Source organism: Cyanistes caeruleus, chromosome 4, assembly GCF_971803275.1.
Source record: "Cyanistes caeruleus chromosome 4, bCyaCae1.hap1.1, whole genome shotgun sequence".
NCBI lineage: Eukaryota > Metazoa > Chordata > Aves > Passeriformes > Paridae > Cyanistes > Cyanistes caeruleus.
Window position 1 is genome coordinate 43,319,006 of NC_141704.1, and position 18,350 is coordinate 43,337,355.

The 18,350-nt window shown below is 36.9% G+C and overlaps 1 protein-coding gene across 8 annotated transcripts in view; it reads right to left on the minus strand.

Moving 5' to 3' along the window:
• The window catches only part of OTOGL (otogelin like), a 90,786-nt gene that overhangs the window by 34,880 nt on the left and 37,556 nt on the right, over positions 1–18,350 (minus strand). For 6 of the 8 annotated variants that reach the window (XM_086884209.1, XM_086884208.1, XM_086884207.1 and 3 more), the window contains exons 26-29: positions 7,529–7,663; positions 6,909–7,055; positions 5,181–5,300; positions 2,485–2,601 (exon numbers count right to left, since the gene is read on the minus strand). In XM_086884209.1, the coding sequence (XP_086740335.1) occupies positions 2,485–2,601; positions 5,181–5,300; positions 6,909–7,055; positions 7,529–7,663 (519 nt within the window). The remainder of the gene's footprint in view (positions 1–2,484; positions 2,602–5,180; positions 5,301–6,908; positions 7,056–7,528; positions 7,664–18,350) is intronic. The other 2 variants (XM_086884210.1, XM_086884203.1) reach the window with 1 other exon arrangement.

Genomic DNA, 18,350 nt, shown 5'->3' on the forward strand with positions numbered 1-18,350 from the left:
GCACACTTGCTGTTCATCCATTTCAAAGAATTATTGAAGCTGGCAGTTCTGCTTTTATAAGGCAAATACCGCCACCTGTAGTCATCCTGTCAGTTTTGCATGAACAACAGCAAAACCAGAGCTGCGACTCTGATTACCAAGTTATTAAACTAGTAATATGTAGAGGAAGGTTTTCCCATGGGAAGAAAGTTTAAGACCACTGGTGACATTGTGCAGAAAACAAAATACTTCCGCACTTACCAAGATTTTAATATAATTTCTCCACAAAATTTCTTTAGATCAGAAACCCACATTCTCTAAAATCCTATTACAATATTTTATGGTTTTACATGATACACTATTTCTTGATTTTAAATCATCTTTTTTGTAATGCTGAACAACATTCCCAAAACAGCATTCTTACTCAACACGTGAATGTTTAAAGCAATGCTTCTCTTCAGTTGTCTCTCTGGTCTAGCTCAGTTGTACAGCAGTGAAATGGCACACGTCAGATTACAGAAATACCACCACAGTAACAAAGCAGTACTTATCTAACATGAAGACAGCTTCTCAGTTGCTAGAAGCTGGCAGGGACTGGATCAAGGGCAGAGACATGTTATTGTGCTTTCATCCTTTTTCTTGTTTTGAAAACAGGGATACCACTGGGGACATGGGGGACACACATGAGAACTAGCTCCATTGAAAGAGGCTGTGGTAGCTTTGTAGAAATCACCAAACAGCAAACCGGCTCCAAAGATCTCAACCTGTCTCGCAGGCCTGCAGAACAGCATCTCTCCATGGGTCAGCAATATCCTGCTCTTGTGATAAACTGGGAGCCTTGGGCCAAAGCTGAGTTCAGGAATTATGAGGAAGACCCTTTCTGTCCGAGTGTTCAGGTTCCTCAGACCCTGTTGAATTCAGTGCTTATCTGGGCAACTGCAATCCATCAGTTGCTGCCAGCCAGAGATGCAAGATTTTGTCTCCCTGAAAACTGATATTGCAGCCTGAGTTAAACTGCAAGGCCACCTGTCCCACAGACAGGAGTTTGCCTGCACGCACTGCAGGATCTTCCACCCACATAACAGGAGCAACAAGAAGCACATCTGAAACCCCCATCTGTGTTTTCTGTTCTTTCCGTGCCCCCAGTGTCAGTTTCTGCTCAGGCTTTTGTCTTGGCACCCTGCTCCCCACCCAGCAGTCAGCTGCATGTGCCCTTGATAGGAGCTCACTTTACATTTCCAGGAGCTGTACATTTTTCACATGGTGATTAATAAGTTCTAAAAACACATGAAAGATGTTTGCTTTACAGACTCTGCCATGCAAGACAAATATATATGTGTGGAAATACTTGACTACTAACTAAATTACATGTTTTGCACCTGGCATAGATTTTTTAACACAATTATGCTAAATTTTGGCATATATTTATGCCAAATTATTTGCAAATTCTAATCACAACATGGATAAGATACAGAAAATTAATGTTCAGGAGAAAAGATCTTTCTGAGTTGTTATAATAATACAGTTCCTTAAAAACTCCTGAAAGTTCAGTTTTTATTTATTATTTGCCACTTTGAAAAATACACTCATCGCTATTTTCTCAGGCACATGCTCAAAAAATTCTTTGCATAGTAACTTAAGTCAACATTAATAAATCTCTTGGGTTAAACTACTGCAACCTCCTTCACAGGCAAATTCCTAACCATGTTGATATCCAGCTTTGGTCCTGAAAGCCAGGAGGTTCAGCTGAGACAGCTAATGATCTCATTTGGTATTAATAATCATGAAGAAATTGAGAGACTGAAATGAAATGTTGTAGTGGTTCTTGCTTTCTCAGGTGTAAAGAAGCACCTAAATACCATTTGGAGACTAAAATCAGAAAAAAGGAAAAATGTATAAAGCAAGCCTTGCACTGATAATTGTTGGATTAAAATGGAATAAAAAATTACCACATGAAATAGTGTTGTCCCCATCTTGTCTAGACTGAACTGAAGGACATTATTGTTACTCAAGTCCCAGGCTCAGCCATGTATTGGGAAAACAAGGATACCAAACCTCTGAGTTTTAATAAAACCAGATGATAAGCTACCAAATAATTAAAAACACCTATAGCTCTGAAGCTGAAATCTTGCTCTCTCATATTTCTTTCTAACTTAAAAAATAAAACCATTTGAGCTAAGGTGTAGGTGCATTACACATACACTTATTTTAGAATCATTCAATTCATACAAATTTACAATTTATAAAACTTAGCTACCTATATAGATAAAAGGCAATAGAACCTTGATTATTCAGTCAACTAACTCACAATTCTGTTACACTCTTTCATTTAGATTCCAGTCTTGAACAAGGAGCTCTGCACAAATATAACCCACCCACACAGAGATTCTTGCAGGGCTTTACTCTGTATCCTCATATTCAGACTGAGGGTACTGGCAAGAAGAAAGTAATTACTGGAATTTTATTATTTTCATGACAGCAATCTTAGATATTAAATGAACTTACCACATTGCGACAAGGTGCAAAAAGATCACTGTATAAAATTGAGCATTCCTTTTTGGCATAAGGGAACTTGCTCTGATGTACTTCACATGGCCTCAGTGTTTCATTTGGGCTCTTGCACTTGAAAACAAGCAAAAAAAGCCCACAAATATTTTAGAGGTAGATGTGTTTATCAAAGATTCAGGTACATCACAGTATAATACAATACAATACTTGCATAATCAGAAAATAAAGAAATTAAATACTATCTTCTTCATCTTCTTTCCTTGATTTGTTTTTATAATTGAAAACATTGGCACAAAAAAAGAATCTTTTTGTTTTGTTCTACAGCACTAAAATGTTCCTGCTGTCTGCTGTGCATAAAGACAAAATGTTTTCTTTGTGACACATTATAATCATTACCAGAGCAACCAACTGTAACATCACAAACAAATACGTGGTCCAAATCCATCCTGGGTGGTTTTCACTGACTTTAAATGGAGTCATACTACAGATGGCTTTAGCCCTGTAAGTTCAAATAAAGAAGCAGTGGTAGGAAGGGAGCAACTCATTAAAAAATATAGAGTCAAAGATCATCATGATAATTAAAAAATGTGTGGGGTACAACTACATCACTTATAGGAACTCTATAAAAGGTAAAAATAAATAGAACAGAAAAATACAGGAAAGGGACACTCATCTCGGAGAACGAATTAATCTGAAACCACTCTGTCTTGGTGCAGCAGGTAAGGTGTGTGTAATGTATGGATGCTAGCCTTGGAACAGGCTGCAGGGAGCTGCAGAAAATGCAGGCCCATGGCCTCTCAGTCCTGCCTGAGAAGCTAGCCTGGGAATTCAAAGGAGGATTTTAAAACAATCCTCAGAGACAGAAAACAACTGCCAGGTGCTGTTTATCTGTCCTCTTGTTTCCTCTTGCAGGAGAGAGTCAGGGGGGGCAGTGTGCCCCTGACCAATGATGGTGATGTAGCACTTTGTTAACCAATAAGAGTTTCCTTTCTGTACTTTCCACGTATCTGTCTATAAGACAAGCCTGAAGCAATAAACTAAGGAATTCTCCTGTTGTGATTCCCTCGAGAGTCCAATGTCGTTCTTTCTAGCCGTTCCCAATCGGAACGACAGTAATGCATCAGGGGGCTGTGAAGTTGAATGCATAGGCATCACCGAGGTGTCCCACAGCAGCTTCAGCTGCAGTGCACCCACCTGTGCTGCCCTCCTGTGCAGGTGCTCAGGCACTGCTGCGAGGATGTGTGCTGCCACTCCCAGGAAGGAGAAGCCCTGGAAGCATCTGATGCTTCACAGTGCTGATACAAGCACATTTCCCCATAGCAGAGCTGAGTTCTAGGCCTCCAGCTATCAAATACTCCTTACACTATTTCAGTTTTTCAGAAATGGTGACCAGGATGCATCTCTACAACAGCTAAAGGTCCTTTCTGAAAAAATCCCCAAGGCATACTGCAGGGGCAGGTGAAGTGTCAAGTCTGTCTGAGCACAGCCAGCCAGCAAGACCAAGGCTGAACTTAGATCCTGAGCACTCTGGCAGACACAGAGATCTGGAGATTACATGAGATTACGCAGATACATATCTCCACCAAAAAGTTAGGTCAAAGTCTGAGATGCATAAGCAAAAATTATAACATCCTACAAGTTAATGTGCTATGCAAACACTATGCACCTTTTTAAGGGAGCCACTGAATCGATAAATTGAAAAAGAAAAATTCATTAACTTCATACAAAGTATTCACACATTTGTTTATACACAACCTTCTAGATGACCAGTGTAACTCTACACATCTGCCTTGCTTGCTTGTGAAATTTAAACATTTTATGTAGATTAAAATATGTTTGAAGGGAGATATTGAGGCAGAAAAGCCTCAAAATCTTTATTTTATTTTATATCTTTATATGAGGTGACAGATATTTGGTCAATTTCCTGCTGTGTTAAAGAGAGAACAGATTAAAAACTGGTCCTGATAGACATTCAAAGAGAATGTGTTACAAATAATGATCTTTAGGAAGTCTACAAGCCTATGAAACTTTACATCTTCTCAGCATAAATTAATGAAATACCTATTCTCCTGTGTTATAAACCAGAGTTGCAGTCACCCACTCCCTACAGCATCCTCCTAAGGAAATAGAAACCAAGTTTCCATACTGGGTTGTATCTATTGCTGTTCTGAGCCTTTTCTGCCCATCCCTTCACCACCTCTACTTTGTCAGTTTGCTTTGTTTACAAAGTGCCACTAAAATAAATCCTAATTTTATTTTCAGTGTTCAGAAGGAGACTCTTCCAGGTCTCTTTTTTCCAGCATTAAGATTCTGTTTACTTTCAGTATCCTGATGCCTCCAACCCTAGAGAAATTACAATTGTTTTTAAAATTGGGATGAATCAAAAATACCAGAAACAGTGTACCTAACTTTGTAGAACACTGAAATGCAGACAGCTATAATTGTCTTACACAGGGGAAAACACATCCTTCCCTAAAGAGATTGTCTAGTTTCATTTAAATTTGTTATATGTTTACTATGCCATAAGACATTATTAACACATTTCACATCTATGAACACAAAAATTAAAATGTCCTCTTCTAGTGTGACCAGAATTTTAGAAAATACCTGTACATCCTGTGGTTATAATGTGCTCATTTACAAACTAAAATTATAGATTTTTTACCTAAATTTTTATTGGACATGGGACTTACCTGTCCTAATACCCAGCTGTCTCCAAACACCTGTGCATTTCTCACCTCCATGTTGTTTGATGTAGTCAGATCATTTGAAGTATATTTGTCAAAATTTCCACACAAGCCTGCCAGTTTGCCCTGAAAGAAAAAATTATTTTTTCATAAACTCATAACCCATAATTGGCACAAATGACACACATGGAACATAAAAATTTATAAGTGAAAAGGGTGAATGTAAATCTGACTTATCCTTGGAAAATATATGACACTTTGCTATGCCTGCATTTCTACATTGCAAATATCCTTCAACAGAAATCAGTAGTTTTCTTCTTATTTTCCAGAACTTGTTCTTACTGCCTGCCTGTGAAAACGGACTGGAATCTAGTAATATTTTTTTCTGAAAGCTCAATAGTGATTCCAGTCCAAAAGTCAAAAGTTCAGGTGAATTACCTCATGGTTGTGAAGCCTGACTAGCTGTTGTCATTAAAACTTGCTGCCTCTAATTTTAGTTCACAATAGCTAGAACATTTGTAATAGCAATTATAAAAGAGACAGCTGCAACTTTCTCTTCTTAGGCATATGCTGTTGATGGGTAAACTGTGTATACATGCATAAATATATATAGGAAAACAGACATTCCTGCACAACAATAAAAAGTGGAGTTGGATTTTTAGGGTGTTGTCACTCACACTAAGTTCTTTTCTCGTAAGGTCTGCTGCAAACATCTTACTGAACTGGAGCCTCTAGAAGAAGCAGTCATTGGAAGCAGAAAACTCGAAGTATTTGAGTTCCTAAATACAACCTGTAGAACTCAGCTCCCTGCCAGCTTACTCAAAAACAAGAAATTTTTTTTCTCTATGTGTATTGATGGCTGATAAATCAACTTGTAAGTGAATTAAGTATTTTACGGCTATTTGGACAGAAGCCTATAATAATTTTTCTTTAAAACCACATTAGATGGTCATTATAGCTTTGACTTACACTTCAAGAAATCTGACACTGTACTCTAACCTAGCATGTTTTCTTTTGCTGAATGAGCCTCATCTTAATACATGTGTTCATGTTTGAAACAGAGAAATGTAATTCTGAATTGCCAGTACCGAACAACTGAGTTGCAGAGACACCAAGACAGATGATGATATAGGAAGGGAAAAGAGAAGAGCAACTGGAAAAAAAAGGAGCTTTGAATTCTTCCTTACATCATGACTGAATCCTGTCACGATACATCCATTAGGTTTAAATGTAAGTTTTTTCTAGATCTTTTTCTGTATTCTGTCTTTTTTAATTAAACTAGTATGTGACTCCATCTGTTCCTCTCAGAAGCCTCTACTACCTCCTAGGGTCAGTTCTGTCATCAGTCTAATGTAATCTGTACTACAAACCTGCCACCTTCCACGTCACTGGGCATGGAAACTTCTTTTCCATTGGCTTTAGCCAATGAAAACATGCAGTGAACTGGGTAACTCTAACCAGGTAAGACTACCCTCCCTTCCAGCCCCCAAAGTATCTTTGAGTCAGAGCTGAATCACTGCATAGCTCTAAGGCTGCAGTGGAAGCATACGTAGAAACCACTCCTCTTCAGAAGTCGTATTCTCCATATCTTCTTAGCTGGGAAAAGCACCACAATAAACAGCCATATTACTGGGAAAGCTAGTCTTGAAGAAAAGACTAACAGTTATTCAATAAAAGATCACATTAGCAATATAGACAACCTACACAAAATCTCAGGTTTATATTTCAGCTCACCTTCCATTGAGGTCCAACTTTAACATGCATCATTGTCTTCTTATCCCACAGAATTGTAATGTCCTGTTCTGGAAAGTGTATCACAGTATAATATCCAGCCTTCCAAAGCTGATAGTTAGATTTGTTTTCCTGTGCCCCTAGGGTCTTCTGACACAAATGAATATTTATTAAGATCTACTAAAGTAATGCTACTAAGGTATACAGCCAGATAACAGCAAAGTATATACTGAAGAATGCTTTAGCATATAGCTGAATCAATAATATTAGTAGAACTGTTGTTTAATACTTTGATATTTTGTCTTTTCAGCCATCCAAGTTTGCTTCATACTTTGGTTTCTCCTTTAAAACCACCTGGAAACAAGCTCATTAATGCCAGTATGTTTCAACTCCTTGAGACTTTTGGACAATCTTCTTCATATGACAAATAGAACTTGAGAAAAAAACAATGGGGAAAAAAAAAAAAAAGTGTGTCCTGAGACCTGCTGCTTTATCCAGGCCTAAACACTTGTACTATATTAACTCAGACTGAGAGATGCTTTCCAAAAACACACTCCTTTAGAGCTGTAAATTTGCAGTGCTTATCTTAAAGAGCAACCCAAAAAGGAAAGAAAATAACTAACCTGCTTCTCAGAAGGTTCGCTAAAATAAATCTCAGTGTCTCCAACAGAGATGAAAACATTCTTTGAGCAAACAATATCATTGTCAAAGCACTTTTTGTTCTGGGCAATTATAGATATATTTGAGTTATCTGTGCTCTGCAAAATTAAGGAGATATCATTTTACTTATATATTCAAATGCATTTCAATCTTAGAGATTTATTCTATGCTTACCACCACAAAAAAAACCCAAAAACAAACAAACAAACAGAAAAAACCTGGATACTTTAGAATTTGCACACATTTGAAATTAAATTTAAGCAAGTTACCAAATCAGGAAATACATTTTTTAATTCAAAGCTGAACCCACAAATTTTGGTGTTAAACACAAAGGGCAGCTATGTTCAGCTGTGACTCCTCTTGCTGAAGACTTCACAAACTCAGAGGATCAGGCCACCCCTAAAATCAGAATCTGGTTTAGGCTTTTAAAATATGCTTATACTTGGAATCCAATATTTACAGCACAGTGTGGTTGTCAAAATTGAGACATGCTATAAAAAGAGCTTTATTTTTAAACCAAGGTACATGAGATCAAGCTGTTTTCGTATTTTTAATACCAAGAAACCTACCATCTGTTGGTAGTAGATAGAGAAGTTTCTGTGCCACCACACATCAAAATTCACAAACCTATGAGTCATACTCAATATTATGGGAGGGAGCAAAGGTTTCTGCCAATATTTTTGTTTGTAGGGTGGGGTTATTTTAACACTTACAAGATTTGAATACTTTGCTGTCCTTATTTACTGGTGTTTTAGTACTTAAAACTCAAATGTACTGCTGTCCCAGTCCCACAGCTTTTGGCTCTACAGCTCGTTCATTAATTTCGCATTCTAGGCACAAAAAAATCATCTTTGCACCTTGGCTCAACCTGTCTGCTTATTCACCTACAGCTTCTGTGGTTCTTCTGTATCCTGAGGGGAACACACATGCACCTTGTAATTCCCCATGCTAAGATTTTTACTCAAAGAAATGAGATGAGCTGTCTTTTCAGAGTTGCTAACACTACCACAAACAAAAACAAAGTTGAATTTTCCTATTATTTCCTATTTTATTTGCTTTCCTGTTCATTTCTGTACCAATCCTTGCAAATCAACAAGCAGCCATAACTATAGAAATTTCTTGAGAAAGTTAACTTTGTAACATTAATATGAGTCAATAACACTGTTCCTGAATCTGGTTCAATTTTTGATCAAATTCAGTCCTACAGTCATCAGAAACCTCAGACAGAGATGAAATAAAAATCTTGGAAGTGGTGAGTAGCACCCACTGACTAATCTAGTCTTATGTGGAACACTTGGGTAGTGCTGGGAACAAAAAGGTTCTCTTCTTGCTAAAACTTTTTCTCCCACCCTCTTTTGAATATAGTCTCTGAGACTGATGAGATGAAACTATTTGCAGGTGCTAATGGGCATAATGTGCAGATAGAAATTGGCTCCCAGCAATGCTCTTGAAGAGCTCCACTTGGCCACAACAGGAGGCAGCCCTTGCCTTGGTTTCTGCCCACAGCATCTCTCCCCAGAGTTTCGCTCCCTTCTGTAGTCAATGTACCACTGTTTTGGTCAGCATACCCCTGAAAGTTTCAGGCTACTTACTCCTAACTACTTCTTACCTGTCTCACATTTGTACCCTTATTTATTCTGTGTTCACCAGAATTCAAGAATTTTTAAAAAATCAGGAATTTTTCCTCATCAGTGAGAAATACTGCATGCAGAAAACAGATGCTATACAGTGTGTGCATTTTTTCTTAATAAAAGCCATAGTGACCAAACTCTTTAAAGTTCACTTTCAATTTAAAATCAAAAACAAAGCCAACCCCAGATGATGGAAAGCATAGAGGTATTTTTTTTTGGCATACAGAGGAGGTGCTACCGTTTTGCTACCCTTAGTCTAGTATGACCCACAAGCCAGAGGATGCTGCTACTGGCATCGAAAACACTCTACAGCAAGCAAGTGCTTGTGAATGCAATAAGCACAAGATGTGGGAGTCTGCCTGCAAGCTCTATGTTACCCTAATGCCAAGGCTTAGGAAACAGGTGATATTTGTCAGCAGTTAGATTGGAAGACAACAGTACAGTGGGTAAAGTTATTCACTAACTGCTTAGTGGTTAAGGGGGTGTAGGGAATCAGATCTCCATGATCAGGTCTTTAAAGTCAGTATAAAAGTATCAAAAGCTTCAAGGTAGAGCAAAGTTCATCTGTTCCACTCTGTTGTAAGGTTGTTTTAGGTTGCACCCAAAATAAAATTGGTCACTACTACCTTATTGGGAAATACACTATGTTTTAATTAAACCAGGCCTGCTGCTGGAGTGAATACAATTATTCCTTCCAAGTCAGATAACAGCCCAGAGCATTTTTTGATTTATTGGATGTGATGTGGTAAATTAAAAAGGAGACAATCTCATTAGTTTGGTGGATAGGATGCAAGCTGATACATTCTGTGCTGGCCAACTGAAAAGTGAGAAAGGGAGTTACCTCCCCACCATGGCTCAGTGCAGAGAAGGACTTTGCTTGCAGTCTCTGGGTCTATTTGATGCCTAGGACATTGTGGGCTCTTCATTGCACAGTTCATTCCTCTTCAGTTAGCTTAGTATCAGCAAAAAGGGACACTGAGTTAGTTAATAGGGAAGCAATGTCTTCCCTGTAAGAAAATAAATAAAGACCTTGTTTTAAAATAAGGATAGTTAAATCAGGCTAATTATCCCACAGTAAAAATACACCTTTTTTGGCAATGAAAACAAGTCCATGAGGCAGCAGTGAGTAGCTCTATTAGCTATGCTAATTGAAGCCTGTGTCTTCAGAGTCCAGGCCAATCCCTTCAGCTGAACAGCATCAACATACTCAAGTCAGAAGTTTTTGTGTATGGTTGGGATTTGAGCCAAGGGCACAAACTGAGTTATATTTCAAGTTAACTCTGCAGTGCAGAGAAGCCTGGAGCCAGGAAGTGTTTTGCTGACCAAAGCCAGAACAGGGAGTCCTGAAGTACTTCCTTACTTGTAGGACTGCATGATGGTGTTAAATTACTAGAAATTATGCAGGATGGATATGCAGAGATACTGTGGTAGTAGCTCTGCAGAGTTATTAGTAAATCAGACATTAAAGAAAAAAGGGCTTTGCATTAAATCCTGAATCTTCTGTGCTTTCTATTTTTCTAATTAAATCTTAGACCTAAACCCAAACCTAAAAATATCATTATGGATTACACGTCTCTTATGGCTCTAAGCTTTCCCAAAATCATTTGCTTTACATATATCCTCTTGCCATTCTCTCCATATAGCTCACCAGACGGTACTAGACAAATTTGAACTTGAATGACAGTTTCTATCACAGTCTTCAAAATATTCTGTAACAGCTGCACATGCAGTGTCTCCTTTCAATAAAGAAGGAATAAAGTGCAATTGAAACTTAACACTTAACTATTACCAATGTAAAAGAAAAGACTATTCAGATAAAGTGAGGATCGTCTTCTGATGTTTGTGTAAGACAGGGAGGTCTTAGGCAAATCTCAAGAGTTCTTAGGGAATGTGATGGTATAAATGATAATGATCGAGTTCCATCTCTCTAATCTGCACTAAATCCACACAAATATGAAAACAAGCTTTTGTCACTACCACTAGAAGAAATGCCTGAGTAGACACTAGGAGCAGGTCTAATGAATAACAAGGTGGGGGTTTTTTGGTTTTGTTTTTTTCTGCACAGCCTCTTTCCAAGGCAGAGTCACTCTTTACCTTTTTAGGTAAAATGCACCCAGCAGGGGATGTACTACAGTTCATCATGTGAAACCTACTTACGCTGACAGAAACTAGAAATAAAATGGTTTTCCCACTGCAAGAGTATCTTCCCACGTAAATTACCATATCCAGCCTGTTCCAACTTAATATCAGTTTCTTTGTGATAACATGGAGTTGCCAAGCAACAGAAAAGACAGAGTCACAGCTCTGGGCAGTCAGTCAAAAGCTCATTGTCAGTCCCACTTCTCAGGACATTCTTTTTCTAGACTTCACTGCACTTTTTTTCCATATTTCTTCCAAGTCAAAAAAGCAAAGCACTGCTTTCCTTTTTCTGGTTTGGTGTTGGTTTGGGGTTTTTTTTAGCAGTGCTTGGGAATGCTAGAGTTTATTTTTGTTAGAAACTTTCTATTTCAATATCTTGTTAGAAATTTTCTGTCCCTTTTAACCAATTACAAATCTATGCAGTGCGCTTACATCGTCAAAATGCAGCCCGGGAGAAGGAAATTTAATTGGCTGTATTCATTTCTTTGAAAGTTTCATTAAAATCTCTGTAACTGTTCAGTGTAAATACTCATTCTTTTCCATTCTCAGTACCCTGATTTACCCATTACTTTTGGTTTCTTCCCTACAAAATTGCAAACTAGGGTGACCATAAAGGCCAGGACGTCCTGGGAGTAGGGTAGAGATTGATCAGACCTATCTTCCTTTTGCTTTAATGATGGTTTAGATGTTTTCATATATAGCTACAAACAGAAGCACAAAAAAAGCTCTAAAAATATTGAAAAAAAATTACAATAGTTTAAAAAGTAGTATTTCCTTTCTATTTCTTACATATATTCAGAGATTCCTTAGCTCTGTTCAGATCTAATATTTCAGGAGCTCTTATGGAAAGTCAGAATTAGCTTGGTTGTGGTTTAGTGGCTCTGAGTTTCTTCTGAAGAAACTGAACATTTGAAACTATTACTTCTAGTGAGCTTGATCTAGGAGAAGCAAAACATTTTAACCTAGATTTAGGAAGCATTTGAGCATAAATATATAAGTTATTTTGGACAGCGGACAAATGCCTTGACATCTAACTTGTTCTTGCTCTATTAGTTTCCTGTGCCATTTTACTATGGACTTGATCTCCAGATAATCAGTGAAAACACATTAATTATGCAAAACTCATTTTAATTTACACTAAGAAGTGTCTCTTATTGAAAGGCTTCTTTTGTTTTGTTGGTGCTCTAATTTCTTCCACACCTTGCCAGAATTATATTTACAGTCCATGTAACTTTATTTGATCCCTGTTTTTGCATTCTGCAGCAATTTGCATCAGCAAATGTTCTTCCCCACAGCTATTAAAACAATGCAGCAATATTGCTTTGGAGTCAACAGAGGGCACTAAAACACACTGTCTCAGTTTGGGAAGAAATCCACATGAAAGTTGGGAAAAATATTATGGGAAAGATAGTGGGTGATCCTCTTACACGAGAGAGAAAAGAGAGGAAAGGAATAGTAATAGCACGGTTTTTTCCCACTGATGTCATCTATTTTTATACTATTGAAAAAAAAAATAACCAAAAAACTCTTCTAGGAACTAAGAACCTGAGAGCCAAATTGTTTATGCAAATGCAGATTAATTTTCTTTTCCTTCACATCTTCTACATGGCTGCAGATTATTTTCATTCTAAATATGGCAAAGAAGCTTGCAGTCCACTTGTAAGGTATGAGATATTTCTAGCTTTGAAGCACAGCTGAGTAGAAATGGGGGAGAGCAGCATGACTGAGCAGATTCACCGATGAAAATTCAAGAGAAGTGAGATTATTCCAGCTACTGACTTATCCTCAAACAACTTCCAGATATTTCCTAATGCATCCATGATGACTCTTTCCTATTTCTTTAAAAGTGACTTCTGAAAAAGATATATCTCAGGCAGAATAAACTCTCAAAAACTCCAAAAATATGTATGACAACTATGTATATGTATGTGTACATACAAGCAACACAAAAAACATATAATTATATAATATCATCTTTATACATAGGGTTTTTTCTAGCAGATTTTACTGCAATATAGAGCTGTTGGGTGTTCTGAAGGTTTGTCAACAATAAAATCCAAACACTTTTTTTAAAACCTAATAATAATGAAAATACATGACAGTAAATATTTTACGTTATCTACTTAAAACAGAACCTTGTTCTAACTCAATGTTTCTTAATTTTGAAAACACTAGAGAGAGATCACTGAAAAATTTTGATTTTCTTTTTTCTGGATTTTAAGAGAACTATATTAAAAGTTTTGAGAAAAAAATAATTTAAAACAGATTTCCTTTTGTTTAATTGACTTAATTTGCCTGCTTGTGTACCAGATTTAGCTTTTATGCAGGTCATATAAGTGCAATCCCTTTCTAATTAAAAATGAGACCTTCTGAAGACTGAAGATTTGGGAACATTTAATATTTGTTACCAAGAGACACATTCTGTAATATGAATTATTATTAATTACAAATCAGCAGCACAGTTGGTGGTGTTAGTTTTAATATCTAAGAATGTATTTATATATATTTATATGAGACCTGTTAGTGTTGTTTTATTAATAAGTGCATGATAAATATAAATATAATATATTTTTTATATTTATATATTTATATAATATTACATATTATAAACAATATATTGTTGTTGTAATGATAAAGTGCAACAGGAAAATAAAGGACAAGAGCTCCAGCAAATGATTGCAGAAGCTAGAAAGCTGCAACTTCCACAAAGCTTTTATGTTTTTCAATATAAAAAAACTTTGTGTGTTCGTTTACACTGCTGAAGTTTAGTTTTTATATATTTAGAGGAAAAAAAAATCAAACCCTCATACCCGGACCCAAATCAGAATAAATTTAATTCACAATTCTCATAGTTGACCAACACCCAGAGTCAGAGTCCATACTAAGCAGCACCTGAGGTGACTTGCCTGAGCATCCCACCCCTCCAAACCCAGAGAAGGGTTGGGTGTTACTGCTGCACACACAGCACTGAAACAGCAGCACACCGTGCTGGGCTCTGCTCATCTCTTCCTACACTGCATCATCAACAGTCCATGAAGCTGTGCCCACCAGAGGCTCTCAGACTCAGGCAGCCATTCTTACAAAAAACTGCCTTTTCAGGCAACCATAAGAGTAAAGCATTCTGGGGTCAGTATAGCCAAAGGGCTTTTGGATGATGGATATTAATCCAAAATTAGAAATTCAAAGCAAAAGGTCACTAAATAGCAAAGTCCTCTGAATGGGAATCCAACTTCTGAGTCACACTATGCACACATCACCTCCAGATTGCCATTCTCATTGTAACAAACTTTTCCCCAAGCCTTTCCTGGAAGCCCTCCATGCTAATCTGCACAAATTGAAAGAAATCTTTCCTTTGTTGGAGAATAAAAGTGATTCATTCATTGCATAATTTAATGGTCTGGAGAATCAGGTGGTGGGGGCAGAAAGGCATATAGAGGTAATTGAGTCTGAAATCATTGATCTGAAGAAAATGGAACCAGAGCATAAATCCATTGCCAACTGTAATCAGATCTTTTGCAGGAATAGAACAAATAGAAAAAACAGGTACAGCTGAAGACAGGATGGAATGGGATGTCTCCCCGAGGGAGCTTGCTATTGACCCTTACAGGACTTCCAGAGACCCAGAAGAAAGAGGGCATCCAGAAAGGTTTCCCCTGAAATTATGGGACTGATGAAAAGCAAACTGTTGGTATTCTTTGCAACTAGAGCAGGACAAAATATTCACAGTAAACAGGTTTTTTTTTCACTGAAATGTAGTCTCTTTCTTTTTTGGACACAAATTTTCACAGAACATATCATTATTTCTACACAGTTACTACTGCTATAAATAATTTGACAAGAATTATTGGTGGAAATATTTTGGTATATATAAATATATATATATTTACTGATGAAACTACATCCTGGAATGTGGCTTGATGATTATATATGCTAATCAAAAACTTAAAGGCCCTTTGATTGAAACCCCATGTACAGCTTTATTCCCTGAGAAAATGAGAATTAATTTTAGAGTCTGGTGCCCAATTTTAAACATTTGTGATTTCAAATTCAACATTATTTACTTTCCCATTAAAATCTCCAGAATCTATTAAAAGAAACTATTTGTCTTAACTATGAATAGTCAGCTTGACAATGTTGATTAACCATGAACCTGCAGCTTTAATCCTCCTCTATAGGGTTACTGATAGCAAGAAGAATGTATTTATTTTACAGTCTATGAGAGACCATGCCAAATATTTAATTCTACAGATTTGCCAATTTCATGGATCTACAGTCCGGCTACCTGGCACAAAAGGTGTTGAAAAAGAGCTGCACTTAAATTTACAGATACTCAATAAGGGAGAATAGGATAAATCCTAGTTCTGACTTCTCAGATGTGCCAAATGAATAACTGAAAAATTGTTGCTCTCTGTGTGATTTCTCCAGCTTATGCCCTGTCATCATCTAAAAAAATTACCACTCAAATATATGCACAAATAATGGTTAAAAGATTATCAGTACATCAAACAACCTCTGTATTAAGCACTCCAATAAAAGTAAAATTTACTAAGAGCCTTGAATTTGTTTCAAGTTACTTGTTCAAGTTAAAAAAAGCTCTGGAGACTGCTCAGGCATAGGAGAATCATTTGGGAAACTATAGTGGTGGTTCCTGAGGTGATGCAAGTTTTGCTAAATGAACTTAACGAAGGGGGTCTTATGTAATGTCTGCTGACCCAAGAGAGCTACATCTGCACTTCTAATTGGCATCATGGTTTGATTATTTGATCAAATGGCTCAAAATGGTTGTTGCTTTCATAATCCTCCAACTTTGGCTTAAAAAGAGTTTTCATGATTGCATCAAAAAAGCTTAAAAAGGCGACTTAAAAATACTCAAACCCCCAATGGCAGGTAAAAAGAAGTGAAAACATTTTTCCCACTAACTTTGAATTTAAGAATAATCTATAAAATAGGAATACTTGAGGATGAGGCCTTAGTTATGATGACCTTCGTCTTTCAGGATATAGGAACAAAAGTGCTCATTCATTTTTGTGCTTTAGGACCTTCATGACAACCTAATGTTAGTGGAAATACTTCAGTGGGGGGTTTGGGGTGTTTTTAAAAAGGCAGATGAACATTGCAACAGAGGTTCCTCTCATTTGAGAACATTATGATGGGTAGTTTATCCCTTTGAACTCCTGCTTGAAATCTTCCCCAAAGCAGAGAAAACATTTTTTCTGAGAAATGCTACTAATAATTTGGTTTTGGGAATATTTTTTTCTGAGAAAAAATTTTCTTCTGTTTCACAGAAGAGAACATGTCTGAGGGGCTCCAAATGCACTGACCCTACATTTTACCCTCAGTAAAAATGCTGAGCTGCAGGACTGAAAACCATCACAGAAATAAAAGAGGACAACTCTTGTCATAGACATCAATTTTACCATAAGGGGAAAAGTTTATGAAATAGGTAAGTGGAAGAAACAGACTGCAACTAATAAAAAGTTTGCCAGAAAAATAACCCATCTTTTGGAGGAGAGAATGTAGCATTATCAAATCAGTAAAATAAGACAACAAGCAAAAAAATGGAAGAAAAAAAAATTTTAAATATTTTCAGGTAAGAAACTGTTTGACTTTAAATTTATCATTCATATTTAGACTATCAAAGTGAAGTGTTTACATCATCTACACTGATAAATGAGTTGGTCTGCTAAGATTTTTTTCCTTTTAATCTTCAAAATAACTGAGATTTTTAAATGTTAAAAATAAATACTGATGTCTTCTCTGTGAATGCCATTCATCTCTACAGGGACTTCACATCTCATTGTGTAATGTAACTCCTAACTCCTTCATAAAAGGGAAGTTATCATTTCATGAGACTTTACTGCCCTAATATTCTTAATTGCTGATCTAAATATTTTTTGTCCAATGGACAAATCTGATGAACTTGTTATAAAGGGCTTTTTCATACACTTACAGTCACCTTAAACAAAAAGGCCTGACAGGAGACACTGATGTTGAAAACAAGTAAGTTTCATAATTGGCTGAAAGCTTACACCTGATTTTTCTCCCACAAAAGCACAAGGGCTCCTTATTAAAAACATAATAAAGGTAAGGATGAGTTCTTTGTTTTGTACAGTGGAATATGATGACAAATTAAAGAGATGTTCAAACAGATCAGATTTAGGAAAGCCAACAGCCACATCAAACAGTGAGGGCTAATAACATGGATGGGAACAACACATTATTATGCCTCTGGGGATGACGGATTCAGATTATAATTCTTGCACTCAGTTCTATATCTGGGAAGAGTTCATATGCCAGCAAACTGATTGTAGCTATGACTTCCCTTATTGCCCTGCTAAAACACCTTCAGGGTATTTCTATTAGTAGAAACAAAGCAGTTTACTGCTTACAGGAAAAAATTAAAGGATAAAAGGGAAAGGACAAATTTATTACAGTTTTGTATATACAATACTACAACCACTTTAGCTGCTTCAGTTTCAGGAGTCTGATGAGCATTTCATGTAATCCATAAAAATCAGCCTCACAACAGCACTGCAAACTAGCATTAAATCAATGGAATGTGTATTAGCAGCTGTGAAATCTGTAATATCTTACAGGCAGGAAACGAAGCACACAGCACACACCCCCATGGCAGGGGGTTTGGACTAGAAGACCTTTCAACATCCCTTCCAACCCAAATCATTCTGTGATTCGATGATTGTATTAAAAAACAAAAAAAATGGTTTGTAGAACAGGTTTAGGTGCTACTGCCTTGGATAGCTGTGCCTGCCAAGATGTTTAAGGAATTTAAATTTTGCATTTGTATACATATTTTTCCACCTTTCATCTGGTTTCTCTATTTGGATAACAAGCTGAAAGAGACAGGGCTCTCCTGCATACCTTCTCAACAAATAGTAGCCCAAGGTAGACTCGTATTGCTTGGATCGTACAATTTAAAACGTCACAATATCAGGGAAGAGGATTATAGAGAGAGAGAGACATGGAAACCCTGCTCTAGGAAGAAAAATTAGTACTT